The 20170-nt window shown below is 44.6% G+C and overlaps 2 protein-coding genes across 7 annotated transcripts in view; both read left to right on the top strand.

Moving 5' to 3' along the window:
- The first annotated feature begins 27 nt into the window (after nucleotides 1–27).
- On the top strand, nucleotides 28–13154 carry cherp (calcium homeostasis endoplasmic reticulum protein). 6 transcript variants are annotated; one of them, XM_060067539.1, is made up of 20 exons: nucleotides 28–210; nucleotides 1269–1442; nucleotides 2566–2604; nucleotides 3757–3923; nucleotides 4050–4187; nucleotides 4404–4555; nucleotides 4911–5022; nucleotides 5412–5501; nucleotides 6060–6270; nucleotides 6839–6999; nucleotides 7720–7980; nucleotides 8376–8613; nucleotides 9096–9439; nucleotides 9728–9861; nucleotides 10626–10712; nucleotides 10920–11156; nucleotides 11262–11378; nucleotides 11958–12061; nucleotides 12685–12870; nucleotides 12959–13154. In XM_060067539.1, exons 1-20 carry the CDS (start codon nucleotides 186–188, stop codon nucleotides 12994–12996), a joined length of 3015 nt encoding a protein of 1004 aa, XP_059923522.1. In that variant the 5' UTR covers nucleotides 28–185; the 3' UTR covers nucleotides 12997–13154. The 6 variants fall into 6 exon arrangements, with proteins under 6 accessions (XP_059923522.1, XP_059923525.1, XP_059923521.1 ...); XM_060067542.1 differs by having other exon boundaries at nucleotides 6060–6291; nucleotides 10992–11156; XM_060067538.1 differs by having other exon boundaries at nucleotides 6060–6291.
- A 1150-nt stretch (nucleotides 13155–14304) lies between these two features.
- The window catches only part of LOC132469560 (AP-1 complex subunit mu-1), a 28217-nt gene continuing 22351 nt past the window's right edge, over nucleotides 14305–20170 (top strand). Inside the window, exons 1-5 of the mRNA XM_060067553.1 lie at nucleotides 14305–14516; nucleotides 17762–17918; nucleotides 18516–18583; nucleotides 19267–19397; nucleotides 19769–19916. Coding sequence (XP_059923536.1) covers nucleotides 14475–14516; nucleotides 17762–17918; nucleotides 18516–18583; nucleotides 19267–19397; nucleotides 19769–19916 — 546 coding nt within the window. The 5' untranslated portion in view covers nucleotides 14305–14474. The remainder of the gene's footprint in view (nucleotides 14517–17761; nucleotides 17919–18515; nucleotides 18584–19266; nucleotides 19398–19768; nucleotides 19917–20170) is intronic.

Genomic DNA, 20170 nt, shown 5'->3' with positions numbered 1-20170 from the left:
ACCCCAGGGTTAAGGCTGGGAAGTCTTGCTACAGTCCTGTACAGAGCTTCACTTCCGGAGCGCGTTTTGGAAAAGATGTCGTTAGAAATGCAGCAATATTTTATGTATTGGTGAACCAAAACAACTACGTAAACTTATTTTGGGACCCATTTGGTTTCAGCTGTTAGGCTATTACGTGCAGCAATATGGATATCCCCACACCCCCAGAAGGTAAACGGTTAACCGTTGATATTGCATGTTTGATGTTAGCTTGGTACCTGCACGGAGCTAGATGCTAGCTGACATGCCCACTCGACTCCAGCAGCAGCAACACTCCGTATAATGCCAAAGGACTATGCTTTCTTCTTTAATCAAATCAACGAAACGTTTACCAGTCACTCGCTTGCCTGTGTCATTTGATGTGCTTATTTTTAAGTATAATTCTGTTCCTATCAGCATTTGTGTTTAAGATGTACAGTCATAGCGTCAATACTGCCCCTCTTTCAGTGTAATAATATAATGTTTCGCAATCATCTTCCCATTCCACGTATACAAAATAAAAACAATTACTAGATACGTACTATAGACTAGAAGTGGCTAAATATAAGGGTATGGTACGTATTGTTTTCAAATGTTTTATCTTTTTCAGTCTATTAGTTATGTTGCATCAATAACCAGACATAAGACAACAATATTTAGTTCTCCAGCTTCTTATTTGTTATGTTTTCATTGTTGTGTTTCAAATAACCTATTTTTTCTTTATTAACGTCCAGTAATGATCCTATTGTTCTTAGTATAAAGTGAAGTTATGTAGATCCTAGGCAGTGAATCATGTAAACCACCCCACCAACCAGCCAGAACTACAACATATTGAATAGATATTGAACAAGGAAAGATGTCACCAAAATCTAAACCATTTTGGTCTTCATTTGGTTTTAATGATTTGGTTATTCAGACATTATTAGTTGCAAGCTAGAACAGTGTATACAGATAACATCTGTATTAGGATTATTTCCAGTAATTGTTTTACCATATAGGAATTATTTTGAAGGTTTGCAAGATGCTCATGGCTCCTTGATTATTTTTCACTGAATTCAGAATGCTTCTGCCTCTTAATTAAATCAAACACAAATCAATACAACATCTTAATTACCGGAGGAACATTAATGAGAAGGGCCTGTTTGTACAGTAGCAAAACATTTTCATATAAAAAGTGTCCAAAGTGACTTTCGGTAAACGACAACAAATCAGTCATGAATTCTGTTTTTTGTCTTCCATGATTGACCCAGATCAAGAGCTGAAGAATGTCATCGACAAGCTGGCCCAGTTTGTTGCTCGAAATGGGCCAGAGTTTGAGAAGATGACGATGGAGAAACAGAAGGATAATCTCAAATTCTCCTTTCTGTTTGGAGGGGAATACTTCAGCTACTACAAGTGCAAGCTTGCTATGGAGCATCAGCAGCGTATGTAGTTTTTCCAGAGAGATAAAAAAGATGATCGTGCTGTTAAAAAAACATAATTTGAAGCCAATTCACAAAAATATATTCCAGTACACTACAGAATGCTCCTCTTCTTTAGCTAATTTTTTTGATTTTGTTTAAATTGAGTAATGTGTTGATTTTCTCATGCACCAAATGGCTTTGCTTATTTAATAGTGAGGCCTAAGTGTGTCATCAATGTACAAATAGAGATTTATATTTCATACTGGATTAAATGTGACAGGTTTGAAACAAACAGTGCAGTATTCCAATCAAACCCATGTCAAGTATTGTCGGAATATCGTTTTGTGAGTTAGGTTTCTGAACGGTTTGTTATTATGGTTATTTACGGTAGTTCACACAGCAGAAAAGAGGAGCAGAAGATATGCACTGGATCAGTAGAAATGTCTGTTCTAACTTGCTAAATTTGTCCAACAGGTTTCACCAGTGAGGTTACATTACACTTTAAGTGTGTAATGTCCTTATTAAGAATAATCTACATTTTTTGCATGTTTTTATTGCTGACCGGGCAGCATGGCCCCCCCAAAAAACGTGTTAGTGTTATCAGTTGTGTTATTAATGGTGTGTTAATCCTGTGAGGGGACTCGCCTATCTGAGAAGCCTGTCTGCAACTGCTACATGACACGAGATTTCCTGTTTATTCAAATATTATGTCCAGTTAATGTATCAATCACTGCGTTTGCTAGCTAGACACCTAAAAAATAAAGATTTTTTTACAGGTGTAAATGGAGATTCCAATTTGACGGAGAAAAAAAAGGAACTGATTTTGACCATTGTAATGCATAGTGGTGTTAAAGGGATGGCCAAAGTAATCAATATACACCCTAAACTTGAGAGTTTAGTGTCTGAAAGGATACAATTCAGTCACAGTATTCAACAGATCCTCTTCTGACCAAGCTCATTTCATCTTCTGCCTCAAAGCAGACTGAAATACAACTAGCCTAGTGAATTATTTAGGTCCCTTATCTATCTGGACTTTCCATTTCTCAATCACAGCACTGGATGCAGTGCACTGGTCAAAATCAAGGAGTTCTTTTGTGACGTGAAACGTTACAAATTACATTAAAGTTTGCTTCTCTCCACATAGATCCCTCTACCCACGATGGTGAGGAGTATAAATGTGAAGGTATTTATCGGGAACCAAGTTTTTTTGTTTGCCTCCGATGAACAAATTGAAATGCTAATTTTCTGCTGGTTATTAACACAATCACGCTTTTTTGTGTTTCCGTTGCATTTTCTGTTCTGCCATTGCTGACATTTGATTGCATTTATATATTCTTAGTTTTATTTACAAAAGCCAACTCTGAACATACTTTTTGATTATTGTTGTAAAGAAATATGGGGGCTTTCCTTTCAGCTTTTTAAAACAAATACATGTTGACCATGCCTGAATGCCGTTTCATAATGCAAGGGATTGAGTGTCATCTTGTTTCTGCTTGGGATTAAGTCTTGCTTGATGAGGGCTGCATTATTCATCATCCGAAGTTTATACACATTTTACATTTTCACATGTCCAAAGGTTCCACATAGTCAAACAATAATGAATAAGGAATGAATCAAGGTCTCGTCAAGTCAGGTATCGACATCATGTTAATTATGCAACTCTTTTGAGGTACACCGGTCTAATACACTTGCTTCACCCTTTTTTTCTTATAGTTTTGCTGGTTTTACTAGAGGTGCCAATTTGTGGTTTTTCAACATTCTCTCTTTCTTGCAAGTTGCAGAGGGGACAAGATGGGGACATACTGCTCGTGTTTTAAGACTAAATACACTTAAGATTTTCTTTGTTCAGCCTGCTCTGCACCTGGAGACTTGTCATTGGTTTACTGAATGTGGCCGCTTGACCTCACCAATGACCTTATTTAGAGTAACTAACATTGTTTTACTGTTGAGTGAACATGCTTCTTTTGTAGCATCCATATTGACACTTCATTTAATGATCACACGTGACCCAATGTTTATTTTGACAAAGTATGCTGCTGCCTAAAGTAAATATTTACTATGTATAATACTATTTATCAATCAGTTTTTAATTCCACATACGGTGGTTTTATTATACTATGCCAATAGTTTAAAGGTGCGTTACGTTATGGTTTACCCAATGTGAACTCTAGCAGATGGTTTTGCACCCTGATTGATGCAAACGTGTCAAGTTGGTCTAGTGTAAAGTAACTCTTTAAATATAACACATGAGAATGCAGGGCTCAATAGATGGACATTCTTCCCGACATTATTGCCTCAATCACCCACTCTCCTCTTTTGCTGGCTTGTTTTGCAGACCTATACAACCCAGGAGCCAAGGACGTCATTGATGTCCCTCCACCAATGCCCATCATTGCCCCGCCCCCGATCCTAGCTCCGCCCACGCCCGTTCTTGAGGAGCTCATCCAGCAGAGCCAGTGGAACCTTCAGCAGCAGGAGCAGCACCTACTCACACTCCGTCAGGTACACCCATTGAAGCTTTGTCAAGACTGTGAGCGTATGGTCACATGAACACAATGAATGTATAATCCATAAAGAGGCGTCTGTGTTTGACACTCTATGGTCGGTTGACCCCCTGGTCCCCACCAGGAGCAAGTGTCGGCAGCCATTGCCCTTGCGGTGGAGCAGCAGACCCAGAAGCTGCTGATGGAGACCCAGCTTGATGTCACCGAATTTGACAACCTGCTGCAGCCCATCATCGACACCTGCACCAAAGATGCCATCTCGGTAAGTGCCACGCTTAACAGTTCCGGTTCTGTTGTCAAGGATTATACCCATTCGTGTCACCATGAAAGCCTATGGATATTGGGAAGGGAGACATGCAGCCAATTGAACACGCATGTTTAGACACACCTCTAGACAGACAGCGGGCAGTGCAGCACCAACTCTTTGCAGGTGGGTGTCTATCTTGAAGCCTTATGCCTCTGTTTGTTCTGCGTTCAGGCTGGTAAGAACTGGATGTTCACCAATGCCAAGGGCCCACTACACTGCGACCTGATGACCTCACACCTCCGCAACCGCATCACCGCAGACTCTGCCCACTTCGAGCTCCGCCTGCATCTCATCTATCTGACCAATGACGTCCTCCATCACTGGTAAATACAGATATATAAAATACACTACGGCAGCATAAACTGCCTCAATATTAGGAGGCCAAAAGATGATGCCTTCTGGTCCCCCTCTGGTTCGACTCTTTTTGTTTGTCAATTATTTTAATGTAACCAAAACTCCATTTAAAATGGCACATTTAACAGAAACCTTATGCTACTTTTAAAACGTATTATGCATTATGTCGACATTTAAATAAGGAGTAATCCGAATCACTTTTCTGTTACCCATCTCATCATTGTCATTTTAAATACATTTGTTTTAAGGTTTGCGTTAAAACATACAGAAAAAAAAAGAGATAAAACATGATCTTGTACTTCATAATCCCATTGTGTCGTCCAGCCAGCGGAAGCAGCAGCGTGACTTGCTTGCGGCGCTGCAGAAGGTGGTGGTGCCCATTTACTGCACTAGCTTCCTGGCTGTGGAAGAAGACAAGCAGCAGAAGATCACCAGGGTAATACATTTGTAGTCATTTTTGTTACACTCCCCCGGTTGTGCCACAATGTGTGACCTGAGGCATTCTTTGATGTTGTGGTATATTGTATGGATATTTACAACATGAATTCCCCAATCTGCATCAATCAGAAATTATCTTGGGATGCAATTGTAATATATTAATTATTATGCTGTATTAATATTATATATATATATAAAACATATTTCCAATATGATCCGTTGAAGTTCTTTGTTGCAACAGGCAGGATGAAAATGGGTTGCATATCCTGATTGAAATGGTTCCTTTTATAATAATTTATTTTCCTCTTCTATAACTGTCCTGCTCACACTTTCTTATGTGTCCAATTCCCTCCTCCCCCAACCCTCGGTGCCTATCTCTCTGTTCAGTTGTTGCAACTGTGGGAGAAGAATGGCTACTTTGATGACGTGACAATTCAACAGCTCAAGAGCCCAGCACTAGGCCTTGGACAGTACCAGGTGAGAGCATAAGGACCAGAGCAGAAGCTGATTGGCCGTAGATTATCTAGGGTTATAGATAATCGGTTGTACATTCTCCAGAGACGTAGCTGATTGGTTGATCATTCTCCAAAGCAGAAGCAGATTGGCTGTAATTATTTAGAGCGGCAAGCAATTGATTGAAGATTTACAGAGCAGTACCTGATCATTCTTCAAAGCAGTTGTTTCATGATATCAAATCTTCAGATTCGCGGCTGATCTAGTATTTCATCCTCCAGAACATCTACGTAGCGCTCCACAAAGCGTGACAAAAACACTTTAATGCATTCATTCCCATATCCATATGTACTAATATATTTATTTGTTGTATCATACGAAGGAAATACAATTAACTAGTTTTCTAAATAAATATTTGAGTTCTAGTACCGTATCAATTCAAGCTTACAGCATTCTTAAACTGCTGTGCAGTACAGTGCATCTACGTTACTGATGCGCCGCTGCACTGCGGCCTCTTCCAACACAACCTGCCCGACCGCACAACCTCACCCGCATCCCCGCCGCTGCTCTCGCCTCCCCCAGGCGTCCCTGATCACGGAGCACGCCGCGGCGGTGCAGCCGGTCCAGCTGGCCTTCCAGCAGCAGATCCAGGCGCTGAAGGCGCAGCACGAGGAGTACGTGTCCAGCGTGAAGCAGCAGGCCGCGGCGGCCTCCGCCCAGCTGCCCGGCCCCCCGGGTCAGCCTCCCGCCCCGGGCGATGGCGAGCAGGCTCTGCCCATGACCGCGCAGGCCGGTGAGAATGCACGCCAGAATGGTAACTCGACCGTAGTATTTCTGTGTTGTTGACTCTCTTTAGCAATGTGCATGCTACACGCCACCCATGTGGCTGCCACACTCCCCCCAGGTGGCTTTTCTGGGCTCCTCCATATACAGGAAATAGGCTGGTGATGTTGAAGCCGGTTTATTGTATGTTGATGGTACAGGAGGATGATACATGGTCTGGTGCGCCATGTTGCCATGCAGGAGATCTTTCTCGGAGTGTGTGGGGTGATGGCTGGTTTAACCGGTCAATACTGACTAGTCAATGTGCAACAGGTGTGCAGCCTCTTCCTAGCCTCAGAGTCCAATCAGACTCAACTAGGGGAGGCTGCTTAAACGTCCATCATCCACACACTCCCACAAAATAGAAAACGTTGCATCAGGACAATGCTTTGATTTTCTGAAATCCCCCCCTAAATCTCTGCTACACTCACACATTGCCTCTGCCTCACCTTTTCCTTTTCCCAAATCTCCAACCCCCCCACCAACCGCACATTGATTTCGATATGTGTGGCCTTCCCTCTTCTGTTGTGCGGGTGCAGGTGACGGGAAAGGCCCCAGCGCCGCCCTTCCTCCAGGGGACTATGAGGGGCCATCTAGGCCCTCCGACCCCGGCAACCCTTCAGGACCTACCGACATTTCCTCTTCCAAGCCCGCCTGGTTCGACCCCCAGCACTTGGGCCAATGGAACCCCAAGCAGCCGGTAAGAGGCCACACGATGCATAGGAACACAGGGATTGAATGATAATGTTACTGTTAAAGGTCCCGTGACATGCCACCAGTTGTGGTGGGATTAGCTGTTACAAGCCGTTTTGGGAAACTGGCCCTTATGACATCACAGGTGGGCTTGTCCACCTAGATGTGTGCTGGATAGATCAGTCTACCAGCCTACCCAGCCGACTGTAGCAAACGTTGCTCATCTATCCGTCACACATCTAGGTGGACACTAGGGGTGCAACGGATCACAAAACTCACGGTTCAGATCGTGTCACCGTTTTTGAGTCACGGGTCGGATCACGACAATGAAAAAGATAACAAGACAAACGTGACTTTAAATAAATCCTCAAATGTGTAAAAACCAAATAAAGTGAAAAATTACATCCGTTGCACCACTAGTGGACACGCCCACCTGTGATGTCATAAGGGGCAGATTTCCAAAACGCCTTGTAACAGCTAATCACACCACACCTGGTGGCATTTTGCATTGGAAAACCCTTAGTAAACATTTGCGTTATTTCCGAGTAAAATGTACAAAGTTGGTAAACGGGAGATATTCTCTGTAAAATACGAGGGGTCTGCGACTTCCATCACCCACTCACCTTCTCAGATGGAACCCAATATGGCCGTTTATTTTCATCCTCATAAACCGGGGGTTTAAGGTACCCTCATATTGACTTTCATTTACACATCCTGTCTCTGCCAGCCCCCCTTTGACCCCAACCAGCCCCCACCCCCATGCCCCCCCTGGAGTGGCCACGACGGCATGTGGAACGAGGGGAGGGACCAGGGCTCTTGGAGCGGAGGCCCTCCCAGAGAAAGCGGGCCGTGGAGCGGGCCCGGCGGCTCGGACCAGGGCCCCCCCTCGTGGAACTCCCAGTATGACCAGCAGCCGCCGTGGGGCAACCAGCAAGACCAGCCCCCGCCCTGGGGCCAGAGGGAGCCGCCGTTCCCCCCCCGCATGCAGGCATGTCCTCGCCCGCTTCCCCTTCATCTTCAGTGCATTGGGATCCAGATAGGAAGTAGTGGCTTCATAATAATGGATTGTATTTGTGTACATTAATAAGACCGGAAGCCATGCCATGTACTTCTACTGGTACCACCTATGCCTATTTAGGTACATAACATAAAAATGGAAGACTGCAGTGGTTCCATTCAGGATGAACTACTGCATGACACATGCTGCCTGTATGAGCTCAGCTTAAAGATGGTGCAGCAATCTATGATCCCAAACACAAAATTTGTACCAAGACTTGAAATACTCCTTACTACAATTGAATTGACCTGTCCTAATTAATAATTAATAATTGAGGTACCTATCATCTGTCTTTGTGTCATTCTCTTATCTCTCCCGCTCCACAGAGACCCCCGCACTTCAGAGGGCCCTTCCCCCCCCACCAGCAGCCCCCTCCCTTCAACCAACCGCCCCCGCCCCACCACGGCTTCGGCCGCTTCCCGCCCCGCTTCATGCAGGACGACTTCCCCCCGAGGCACCACTTCGACCGGCCGCCATACCCCCCGCACCACTTTGACTACCCCCAGGGAGACTACCCACAGGGGGACTACCCCCAGGGAGACTACCCCGGAGCGGAGCACCCAGGTGCTCACTTTATTCACCGCACCCTTTACCCTCCCATGTCATCATGAAATGACCCCATGGGATTAATATATGTCGTGCATTCAAGACGTAATCCTCGTGATCCCTGACCCCTGCATGACTTGGGAGTTACTAGAAGACAATGCAATGTCAATAATCATAATAATTCTGATTAAAGCAGACCATTCGACATGACCCAAAATAAGAGGAATATAAGCAAATGAATCTCATTTTACATCAGCCCAATGAAGTTAATTTTAACCAACCCAATCATTATATTTTAGCCTTTTATCGATTTGAAACACTTTTTATGACTGCGTACTTCCCAAAATATTATACAGAGCAGAAGTTACTGAAACACATTTTATGGGGCAGTATGAATATCATAGTTATTATTTGCTAATTATTTGTATCCTTTCATGGTTGTATATTTGAACCAAAACGACCAGCCCTAATATCTCCCTCGTCCCTTCTCCCTCCCCCAGACATGGGTCCCCCACCCCACCACCACTCCAATCAGAGGCTCCCTCCCCCGGGTATGGGCGCAGATCACCCTCCCTGGGGCGCCAACCAGCACCAAGACTTTGGCCCACCGCCCCACGGCTTCAACGGACAGTCACCCCACATGCGCCACCGGCAGCAGCAGCAGCAGCAGCAGCCACCACAACAGCAGCAGCAGCAGCAGCAGCAGCAGCAGCAGCAGCAGCAGCAGCAACAGCAGCCGCCGCCACAGCAGCAAGCCCCCCAGCCAGCCCAAGACGACCCCAGTCTGGTCCCCAATGTCCCCTACTTTGACCTGCCGGCTGGACTCATGGCTCCACTTGTTAAGGTACGACATTACCCCTTTAGCTTAGCATTAACAAAGGTGCTAGAACATGGGTTTGGATCCATATTTGACAGATGAGTTGGTAAGAGGTAAGACCTCTAGATGCTCACACAATTGCGTTCACGCCCCAGCAACGCAACCAGGTGGGTTTCTGTGCAGAACCCGCCCACGTTACTCCCACGTTGAGTGTGGCAAATCGACAATCGGTGAATTGATAATCAGGGAAGTGTGCATGACCAGGCATTGGCAGGCTACAGCTAAGCTAACAACGTTCTCTTTCTCTTGGTCCAGCTGGAAGACAACGACTACAAGGCCCTGGACCCCAAAGACATCCGGTTGCCCCCTCCAATGCCTCCAAGCGACAGACTGCTGGCCGCCGTGGAGGCCTTCTACAGCCCCCCGTCCCACGACAGGCCCCGCAACAGGTACACACACAGGCCTCGTCCTTTGTATTCAGGCCCACGTTTGGGAGATGAATTTGTTCGGTGGGTATAAGTGCCGAAAATGAAGACTGATCATTTGTGAGTGCATCTGCCTGAGGTGTCAATGGCGCAACCACTTTCTGCACGAACCCTCCATTTCACATACCCCTGCGTAGTGTAAAGCCGTGTTCATACCAAAAGTGAAGCACATTTGCCAGCCATGGCTGAGATAACACAATTGAATTGCGACTCAATACGGAGAACCCAACGCAGTCGTGTCTGCGTTAATACCGTGAATTTTACGTCTACTCCTGAAGCTGTGTCTGGATGGACGCTTTTGTGATTCATTCCGGACTACAGGACGTGAGGGATGCTGAGAGAGGTTCAACACTGACAGGCTTTCATGACAACGCTTCACTCGAATTTGGTGTTGAGGTGCAAATATTTCAACTCGCTCCTGTGGTTCGCTTCCCACCATTCACAACGGCGGCAATTTCTGCTGAGAAATTTGCATCTATTCGCCGATTTTGCCTTCCAGATGGACCTACAAAACTAATGCAGATGCTATCTTAGTCAGTTAGGGGCAGAATATCCCTGAGTGAATTGCGAATTTATTTGCAGGTAATGTGTAGAGCACAGATTTGATGATATTTTGGCAACACGTTGTTAAAGAAATGTATGTTATGTAATTTTTTTCGATCAATACGTTCATCAATAGAGAATCAGCCCTGATGCCCTTTTTGGGTTACTTTCTCCCCTCCAACCAGCGAGGGCTGGGAGCAGAACGGCCTGTATGAGTTCTTCAGAGCCAAGATGAGAGCCCGGAGGAAGAAGGGCCAGGAGAAACGCAGCAGGTGAGCTCTCCTTCAGGCCTCTCTTCATCTGCCTCCTCTTAAAGATAAGATGATTCCACAATGCTTTTGTTTTGCAACTTCTTTAACAAATTATGCAGCATATTACTTTTTCAGTTATGCATGGAATGTAAATATAAAGGGCGATGACGAGTGGCGATTTGGTTCACATCTGTTCATACTGCTGTGAACAATACCCCCCCCCCCCAGCCCCAATAAAGGTCAAACAAATGCCCCAGAGTCTTCTGACGGTCACGTGACGAAATCCCGCCCTCTCCCCAGTGGACGCGTGGGCACCGGCAGCCGGTCCAGGAGTCGCTCTCGGAGCAGGGGAAGGTCCTCGTCCCACTCCAGCTCCCACTCCCGCTCCCAGTCCTCCAAGTCGTCCCGCTCCAGGTCCCGCTCGTCTCATTCACGAAGCCGCTCGCGCTCATACTCGCGCTCCAGGTAACGGATAAAACGCATGCACATTCTCACTCTCTCACACGCTCACTCCAAGCCATGTTTTTAGGTGCATCAAAATAAATGATTGCTCTTAATTCCCGATTTTAGGTCTAGGAGCCAGTCCAGGTCATCCAGAAGCCGCTCTCGGTCCAGGTCGCGATCCCGCTCTCGCACGCCCACCAAGAAGCGTCCTCGCGGGGAGAAGGCCGGCAGTACCTCCCCTCCGTAAGACTACCTTATATCCCCATGGCCCTCAAAGTGGTCTCTCTTGTCTGCAACTCATTCATCCATCCCATGCAAATGACAATGCATTTGAATCAGGGCTGGGTATTGCCAGATACCTCACAGTTCAATTCAGTTCTGATTCTTTAGGTCACGATTTGATTAGATTTAGATTCAATATTGATCCAATTGCTTCGATATCGATTCAATAATACGTGCAGATAACAATAATACCTAATATTATTTATTCTTTTTGACCCCAAAATGAATTAACCATTTCATTGTGCTTTAACAACATTGTTTAGTATTGGAATAAAACATTGTATAGTATTGTTCCTGAGCTAAACTTGCAGCATAAAAGTAATGATCATTACATTGACAAATGTAAAAGTGCATGTAAATTAAGGAGTATTCGGTTCTAGATTACAATCTTGTTTTTTTATTTATTTTTTGGGGAAATAATCGATTCAAAGAATTCTGAATCTAAATTGAATCGAGAACAAATAAATTGCAGTGCATTGATGAATCGATATTTTTTCCCAGGCCTAATTTGAATTCCTTTTTGTTTTCTCTGATCTCTAGCGCCACATCCTCCACATCTGCCGCAGCACCTGCCGCTCCTCCGATTCCGCCCGACCCCCGGCTAGGAGAGGAGAACAAGGGCCACCAGCTGCTCATGAAGATGGGTGAGTTATTCCGTCCTGTCCATCTCCATGTCCAATAGTTTGTGTTATCAGTTTGGCGTGCAATGTTCTCTTGACTGCATTCTTAGATTTAGACTTTTTGTACTTTGATTCTGACCTTGGCATAAAGTTACCGAATGTAGAATTACCTTTTCCTGGCACGGATACAAAGGGATGTGAAGAGATGTGTTTCTACTGGAAACATAATGAGTAATCTATTATAATAATTAAAATCTACTCCTTAGACTTTTGCTGTATCACGGTATTATGATATACCAGAGTATTTAGAAATCCCAAAGGTGGTATTTCTCTGCTCTCTATTCAACTTTTTTCAGAAATCGTAAAAATAATTTTTTTATTATTCTTTTTTTTATTGAGCAGGCGTATAAAAAAAATAAAGAAATGATTTGCAGTTTCATTGTTCTGGAGACTAAAATAGGTTTGTTTCAAGTTTTTAAATAGTGACAGCACACCATTCATGTTCAGACGTCAAACTGAAAGCAAAATTGCAGTTTCAACAGTTTCGCAGTTCACTTTCTGTTTAATTTCATGAATCACCATCTATGCTGTACCACCGATGCTGTACAGTTGACAAACCTGCATCCTTCCCCTGTTGTCCCACACAGGCTGGAGTGGCTCAGGAGGCCTGGGAGCCAAAGAGCAGGGCATCCAGGACCCGATCAAGGGGGGCGACATCAGAGACAAATGGGACCAGTACAAGGGTGTGGGGGTGTCACTGGACGACCCCTACGAGAACTACCGGAGGAACAAGAGCTACAACTTTGTGGCTCGCATGAAGGCACGGGAGGAAGGTATGAAAGAAAGAGTGGTTGTGTGTCTCACTCACCGTAAGAATAATCATGGTTAAAATGCTCAAAGGATCAAATGTTCTTCTTTCAGTCAATCGGGATGCACCGGAGGCCCCCCCCGCTGAATGATGTCCCACGACCAACCCAACGGATGACACCCAAACAGTTTCTCCTTTTCTTTTTTTAAAAAAAAAGGTCACCAGACCAAAATTAGTTTTAGAAATAAGGTATCATTGTGATTCAAAGGTGTTGTAATAATAAACTTAGGTTGTCCTACTTGAAACATGTCATATTCTGATTGTATTGGCACACCTTCTTGAAGCCCCTTCTAGAATCCACAGATTTACTGTGTCGTCGTTTCTAGAAGGTGTTTTGTATGACTGAAGCTTTGAGAAAAGCTCAACACTGACAGGCTTTCATGACACAGCTTCACGCAAACTTGACGTTGAGGTGCGAATATTTCCACTCGCTCCTGTGGTTCGCTTCACGGCATTCACGTTGCTGGCATCACACGCTGAGAAATTTGCGTCTATTCTTGTCTTTGATTTGACTCTGTAAGCTGGGCCAATATTACTTTTTGGCCTGACTTCTTAAGTAAGGCCGACAAGATTCTTGAGTCCTACCGTACCGCTTGCAGTGGGATATTAGGTATAGAAAGTAATTATTTTGAAATTAACCTTATGTCGTGTACCAATTGATAAAGCCATATGGGTGCAGATATAGTGATGAATAACATGATATACTAGGCCAAAATATGGAATTAACTTACATCATAAAAAGGAAAGATATATGTAGACATTTACATTGTATATAAACAATTTAAATGGCTTTTTCATTCTCACATCTAAAATTGTATATTATAACCAAAGGATCGAAGCAATGAGTTGCGTTGTTCCAGGGAGTTTATAATACAGATTTATATAACATATATACCATTCATTTGAATGACTAAGCAATGCAGAAAACCTTTCGAACCTTCTTGGACTATTGAAAATGTTCTACTTAGCTGACTGTTGGATACTTACTATTTAATATTGGAGATTAATATTTGTGTGTAGTGGGGAATATAACAGTTGGACATACTAGGGTATGAGATTAATATGAATAGGCATAAAAAGCCTAGAAGATTTGATAACTCATTAAAAAAATTATGCAAATATGATGCATTGATATCGAAAATTACAATTATGGTTTTTAATATGGAAACCCATATTTTGTCGGAGAATATCTGAGCCTGACTCACAACTCGTAGGCATCTAGTTAATTTTACTTATGTTTCAATAAACATGGCAATATAAGTATTGATGTGTTAAAGTCAATGAGTATCATTATTGATCATTTATAACACTATTAATCAGAATTTATAATTTGTTTGGGAGGCTGTACCATTCTTTCTGGTACCAAACGAGATTCCGGAAGCGCAGAGAGAACCATACCCGGAAGTAAGCGCCTCTTGATTTCCTTTTCGTGACGTAGACAACCGGCTTATCCAACACAGGAACACCTATCAGTAGGTGGATGCTCCCAGTACCGTTATTTCTTCATTTTAAAAACGGGATTTTACCAAACACATTTATTCACGAAACCAACGCTCGTTGTGGATCAGAATGTCTGCCAGCGCAGTTTACATCCTCGACCTGAAAGGCAAGGTAAGGAGATATGTGTTTAATTTAATCTCGACCAGACCTAGCGTTATCGTTTCAAGACTGATTTACATAGAACATTTCATTTTAGGATGTATTGCATAAGTACGGTAAAATAAACGACAATGTGTCAAGACCTCACAACAACCTGAGAACTAAACTGTAACTCATCCACTCAAAAAAAGGGAAGGTCTCTGGACTTATCTGGCAAGTGAAATACAGCTTGTCAATGAACCTAGGCTGTTCAGCATCATTCACTGTTGTCCTTTTGGTTTGTGGTAATAAATACGGCATTATATATATATATATATATATATATATATATATATATATATATATATATATATATATATATATATATTATTATTTGGATTCGTTCGGTTTGGTTAATGACACTCATGCACATCTTCAATCTGCTCATGATATTGGAAAACGTGTGTAATATATTGAGAAGTTTTTAATAATTGTCTATATATATTTGTCTAACGCTCGTTTTGAATGGTGTGTTAGGTTTGTTTCTCTGGGAAAATTGGCCCTAATGTAAGTAACATTCATGCCTAGTGGTAGGCCTACACACTAAGTACTGTGGCAAATGTCAAAAGCAGAGGCGTGATATTCTTTTAGTGACTTTATTGTATCGCTTCAAGAGTTCACCTCGACTTAACTTAACCAAGAACCTGACATTGACTAACCAAAATCACTAACCGTCTCCTCTAACGTTGGACTTTAAAACCTCTTAAAGCAAAGCATGCTTGAACACATCAGCAACCAATAGCAGTGGTATAATACAACGAACATAGCTCCGGAGCTACATTGCCCCCACCAGCACGTCGCCTGTCGTCAGCCGAAAACAATGTCCTGATAGCGACGGGGAGGCCGCCGCCGCCACCTGTGAGCCTGTGGAGTCGCATCCCCCAACCCCCCACTGTCTGTTTGAGTCGGGGGACTCGTCGGTGTGAGTGGAGCTGTGCTGGTCGAGCTGGGTGTGTCGGAAAGTCCAGCCGCCAGGGAGCGGTAGGGTGCCAAGTGGTCTCTGTGTAACACCACCGCCAGCCAACGGCACACATCTTCACCCGAACATGTTCCAGCACCTCACAGGGCTCCACCCACTGGCTGGTCAGTTTGGGAGAGACCCCCTTTTTCCGGGTTGGATTGTAGGCACACACCCTCTCCCCAGGCACGAAGGAGTGGCCCTGGCAACGGAGGTCATACCTCCGCTTTTGTCATGCCCCAGCCTGTTACTGACGCTGCCTGGCAATCTCGTGGGCCTCTGCCAGACACTGCTGAATGTCCCGAAGGTACTCGAACCTCAGTATCTTGAGGAGATCAGTGTCAGGGGGGACGCCAAAGGCTCTGACAACAGGCGTCTCCAGCTCTCTGCCGAACATAGGTGTGGCTGGCGTGCACCCTGTGCTCTCTTGCACCGCTGAGCGATAAGCCCACAGGACAAGGGGTAAGTGACGGTCCCATTCTCGCTGGCGTCGTGAGGTGATGATAGCCAGTTGCTTGGCAAGCGTCCGGTTGAACCTCTCCAATAGCCGGTCGCTCTTGGGGTAGAGGGGCGTCGTCCTGGTCTTGCTTACTCCAATGCGTTTGCACACCTCAGCAAAGAATTGAGCCTCAAAGTTCTGCCCCTGATCGCTGAGCAGTTCCTGAAGTGCCCCGAACCGACAGAACATCTCACACACCAGGCGCTCGGCTGTTGTCACCGCACTCTGGTTGGGGACCGCATACGCCTCTGGCCACTAAGTGAAATAGTCCATGGCCACGAGGATGTAGCTGTTCCCGCCGTCTTTGGTGGGGAAATGGGCCCAGGATGTCCACCCCAACCTGCTCCATGGGGAGCAGGTTGATTCAACCTGCATAGGGGCATGGCAACGTCCAGTCGGCTCCTTCTTAGCTGTGCAGGATTCACAGGAGTGAACAAAAAGCTCTGTGTCCTTCCTGCAACCAGGGCAGTAAAAACGCTGGCGCAGCTTGTTAAGGGTCTTGGCCACCCCGTAGTGTCCTGCCCCCACAGAACCGTGGACCGCATGTAGCACCCGTCGGTGCCAGTCCTTGGGCACTATCAACTGCCACACACCAACTGCTGTTGGTGTTCGCAGTGTCTGCAGTCCAGACAGGGGCGTCGGGACAGGGCATCTGCATTGCTGTGCAGACTCCCAGCTTGGGGCCACCTGACCCTCAGGCTCCTCTAACCTGAGCAACCAGGTCAGGGAAGCATGGTCCGTCCGCAGAAGGAACCGCTGGCCATAGAGGAAGGGGCGAAAGTGTTTGTACGGCCTCAGCCAATGCCATGAGCTCATGTCGGGTGATGCAGTAGTTGTGCTCGGGGCGAGACAAGGAGCACCTGTAGTAAGCCACCGCCCTCTCGCCCCCTGCTCCCTCCTGTGACAGGACTGACCCCAGTCCCACATCACTGGCCTCAGTGTCCACTATGAAGCTTAGGCCAGGGTCAGGAAGGGCCAACCCTTTGGCAGTGAGACGGTGTAGGGGTCTGGCAATTGATGCAAAGTCACGGACGAAGCGTCGATAGCATGAGGCTAGCCCTAGGAAGCTGAGCACCTCACTGACATTTCGGTGGAGGTGGCCACTTCCTTACTGCCTCCACCTTGGTAGGGTCCGCAGCCACGCCTTCTGGCCCCACCACATGGCCCAGGAACCTGGTCTCGCGCTGCAGCAGGTCTGCACACCGAATGGCTTGGAAGTCCTGGCATGGACCGGAAGGTCATCGAGGTAGACCACGCACTGTTTTCTGTGAATGTGAGCCAGAACCCTCTCCATAAGTCTCTTGAACGTGGCGGGAGCATTGCAGAGACAAAAGGGAATCAGCCTGAACTGCCAGAGCCCTTGGCCGATGGGGAAAGCCATCTTGGTTCTTGCATCTGGTGCCAGCTCCACCTGCTAGCAGCCGCTCCGCAGGTCTAGTGAGCTGAACCACTGTGACCCTGCGACTTTGTTCAAAGCGTCATATATGCGGGGCAAGGGGTAAGAGTCCTTTCTGGTTACATCGTTGAAGTGATGATAGTCCACACAGAACCTCCAGGTGTCTCCGGCGTTACAGTACATGATGTTTACGTTCAATGTAGTGGCAGTATTATGCTACGCATTATGTCTATATTTTAGCATAGATTGAGTGTATTAACAGAATGATGTCATATTTATCACTGCATGTCAATGTGGTTTTAAAGTAGGTAGCTACAATAACAGCTACAGCGTTATCCCAGTTCATGATGACCCGTGTGCGCCAGGTGCTGATCTGCCGTAACTACCGGGGTGATGTGGACATGTCGGAGGTGGAGCACTTCATGCCCATCCTCATGGACAAGGAAGAAGAGGGCATCCTGTCCCCCATTCTTGCTCACGGCGCAGTGCGATTCATGTGGATCAAACACAACAACCTTTACCGTATCCTTTACACCATATTCTGCATGCTACCGTCCGTCCTGTAGCATGTTGGATTGCTTCTCAGCGATCATTATCTGCTGAATATCTTAGCAGAGACATTTTTTAATTATGTGGAGTACACCTAAATGTCCCTTTTACCCTGATAGTAAGTTAATACATTAATTATAGAAAAAAGTAAATTTGAAAGTCCTAATGGGGCTAGATATAAAGACACATTGTGGAATCAGGTGATTCAGTATCAGACATTAATTTACATTACATTTGACAACTAGTATCATACACACAATAACACACATAGTGTTGAAACCATTCAGTTTTAATATTTCAATATTTTTTTTGCAAGTTTGATGACATTTTCTGAAATCTGTTTTCTGAATGTTTATTTATGTTCGGTAAAACACGTACAATAAAGTGATGATAATGTCTTACTTTCCCTTTATATAGCACCCGAAGTACCTTTTCTTTTATGAAGAAGATAATTTATTCCCTTGTTTCTGAGGAGAGGGAGGAAGACTTTCTGGCATCATTGATATTTGATATGGATTGTCCAGCCTATCCATATCAAACGCGTATGCCCTTAACCCAGTGTGTGTTCAGTTGTTGCAACCTCTAAGAAGAACTCCTGTGTGTCCTTGGTCTTCTCTTTCCTCTATAAACTCATCCAGGTAAGCCTTTACTACACCACAAATAAACTATGACTATGGATTATAGCTTCCATTAGCAACAAGACAACACGGGGATATGAACTTGTATGCAGAACGACAACAGAAAGTGGGTAGAAACGGTCATTAAGTCAATCTTAATAAATACTTCTGGTTAACTTGCCATTACATAATAACACATAACGTTCATAATAAAGTTTTATTCATCTGGATCGGTTTAAATAATAAAGCCAAATATGAGCAATAGAAACAGGGCTTAAGGGCTTACCAAATGATATTGCTTTCCAAGTAAGAAAAACATCTCTTTTAACAGCATTTGAAGGCAGCAATAATAACTGTAATTAATACCGATCTGGGTAATTGAACCATCGTAACCATCTCTCCTGGTTTCACTATAACTGTTGGTAACTCTCTGTTACCAATATATTTTGTCAAAACGACAGATTCTTCCAAAGAGCCCTGACGTAAAGCACACACAGAGTTTGTGGACAAAATAAAGCGAATCACCATACAAGTGCCGTTATCACAAAGACGGAGTGCTATTTCCATTGTCCTTTTGACAAAATTATATTGGTAACAGATGTTTTAAGGAAGCCAGTTGAAATGGCTACAATGTTTTATTCACCTAGATCTGTATTTGTCTTTTAATGTCTGGCCCTCATCACATTTCTTGTACTCACCCAAAGGTGTTCTCAGAGTACTTCAAGGAGTTGGAGGAGGAGAGCATCCGAGACAACTTTGTTATCATTTATGAGCTCATGGACGAGCTCATGGACTTTGGTTACCCTCAAACCACAGACAGCAAGATTCTGCAAGAGTACGATGAAAAAGACATCCCGACATTTATTATCTACCTGCATGAATTTTGAATTTTCTGAGTCTAAAAAAAATCTTTATTTTTTTGGTTGTCATTCTGTTCCGTCAGAATGGTATCACATCATTTGATGTATTCTCTGATGCTATAATCATTGCGGAAACATCTACATTGAACGAAAGCAAAATCTATACATAAGTCTTCCAAGCAAAATGTATTTTATCCTGAAACATGCATGTTGATAATATTCAGTCTAAGATAAGAAAGTACTCAATTGATCTCGGATTGGAAATTAAGGAACACACTTGAGAATGACATGTTGATGATAAAACGTTGGCGATATAACGTTTGAGTGTTTCTCTGCATCTATTTAGATACATTACACAGGAGGGCCACAAGCTAGAGACGGGAGGGCCCCGGCCCCCCGCCACCGTCACCAACGCTGTATCCTGGCGCTCCGAAGGGATTAAATACAGGAAGAATGAAGTGTTCCTGGACGTCATTGAATCAGTAAACCTGCTGGTAAGAGCAAATCTCCTCATTTTGTCTCCCTTTTTACTGATGGGGTCATCATAGGACAAACCCATGACACTAACTATGGGTCTGCAAATGTGCTGTGTGCGTTGGTCTGGTGTGTTAGTCCTGCGATACGCCTCTAAAAATTGTATAATAAAAGCATATAACTTTTCACTGTTGTGTGGTGACAGGAAGAGCAACGTCAGAACTCAGAGAGTACAATTTCCGTATACCATGTTATAGTGGCTATGACAGGAACT

Source organism: Gadus macrocephalus, chromosome 12 (genome assembly GCF_031168955.1).
Source record: "Gadus macrocephalus chromosome 12, ASM3116895v1".
Classification (NCBI taxonomy): Eukaryota; Metazoa; Chordata; class Actinopteri; order Gadiformes; family Gadidae; genus Gadus; species Gadus macrocephalus.
The sequence above is the reverse complement of the archived record's forward strand: the minus strand, read 5'-3'. Positions and strand labels throughout refer to the sequence as shown.

Excerpts from the sequence above, each read along its gene's own strand:
- cherp (XM_060067538.1), top strand. The coding sequence starts at position 186 with ATGGATATCCCCACACCCCCAGAAG. Across the intron at positions 7,000-7,719 it reads AATGGAACCCCAAGCAGCCG|CCCCCCTTTGACCCCAACCA; the intron begins GTAAGAGGCCAC and ends TGTCTCTGCCAG. Across the intron at positions 7,981-8,375 it reads CGTTCCCCCCCCGCATGCAG|AGACCCCCGCACTTCAGAGG; the intron begins GCATGTCCTCGC and ends CCCGCTCCACAG.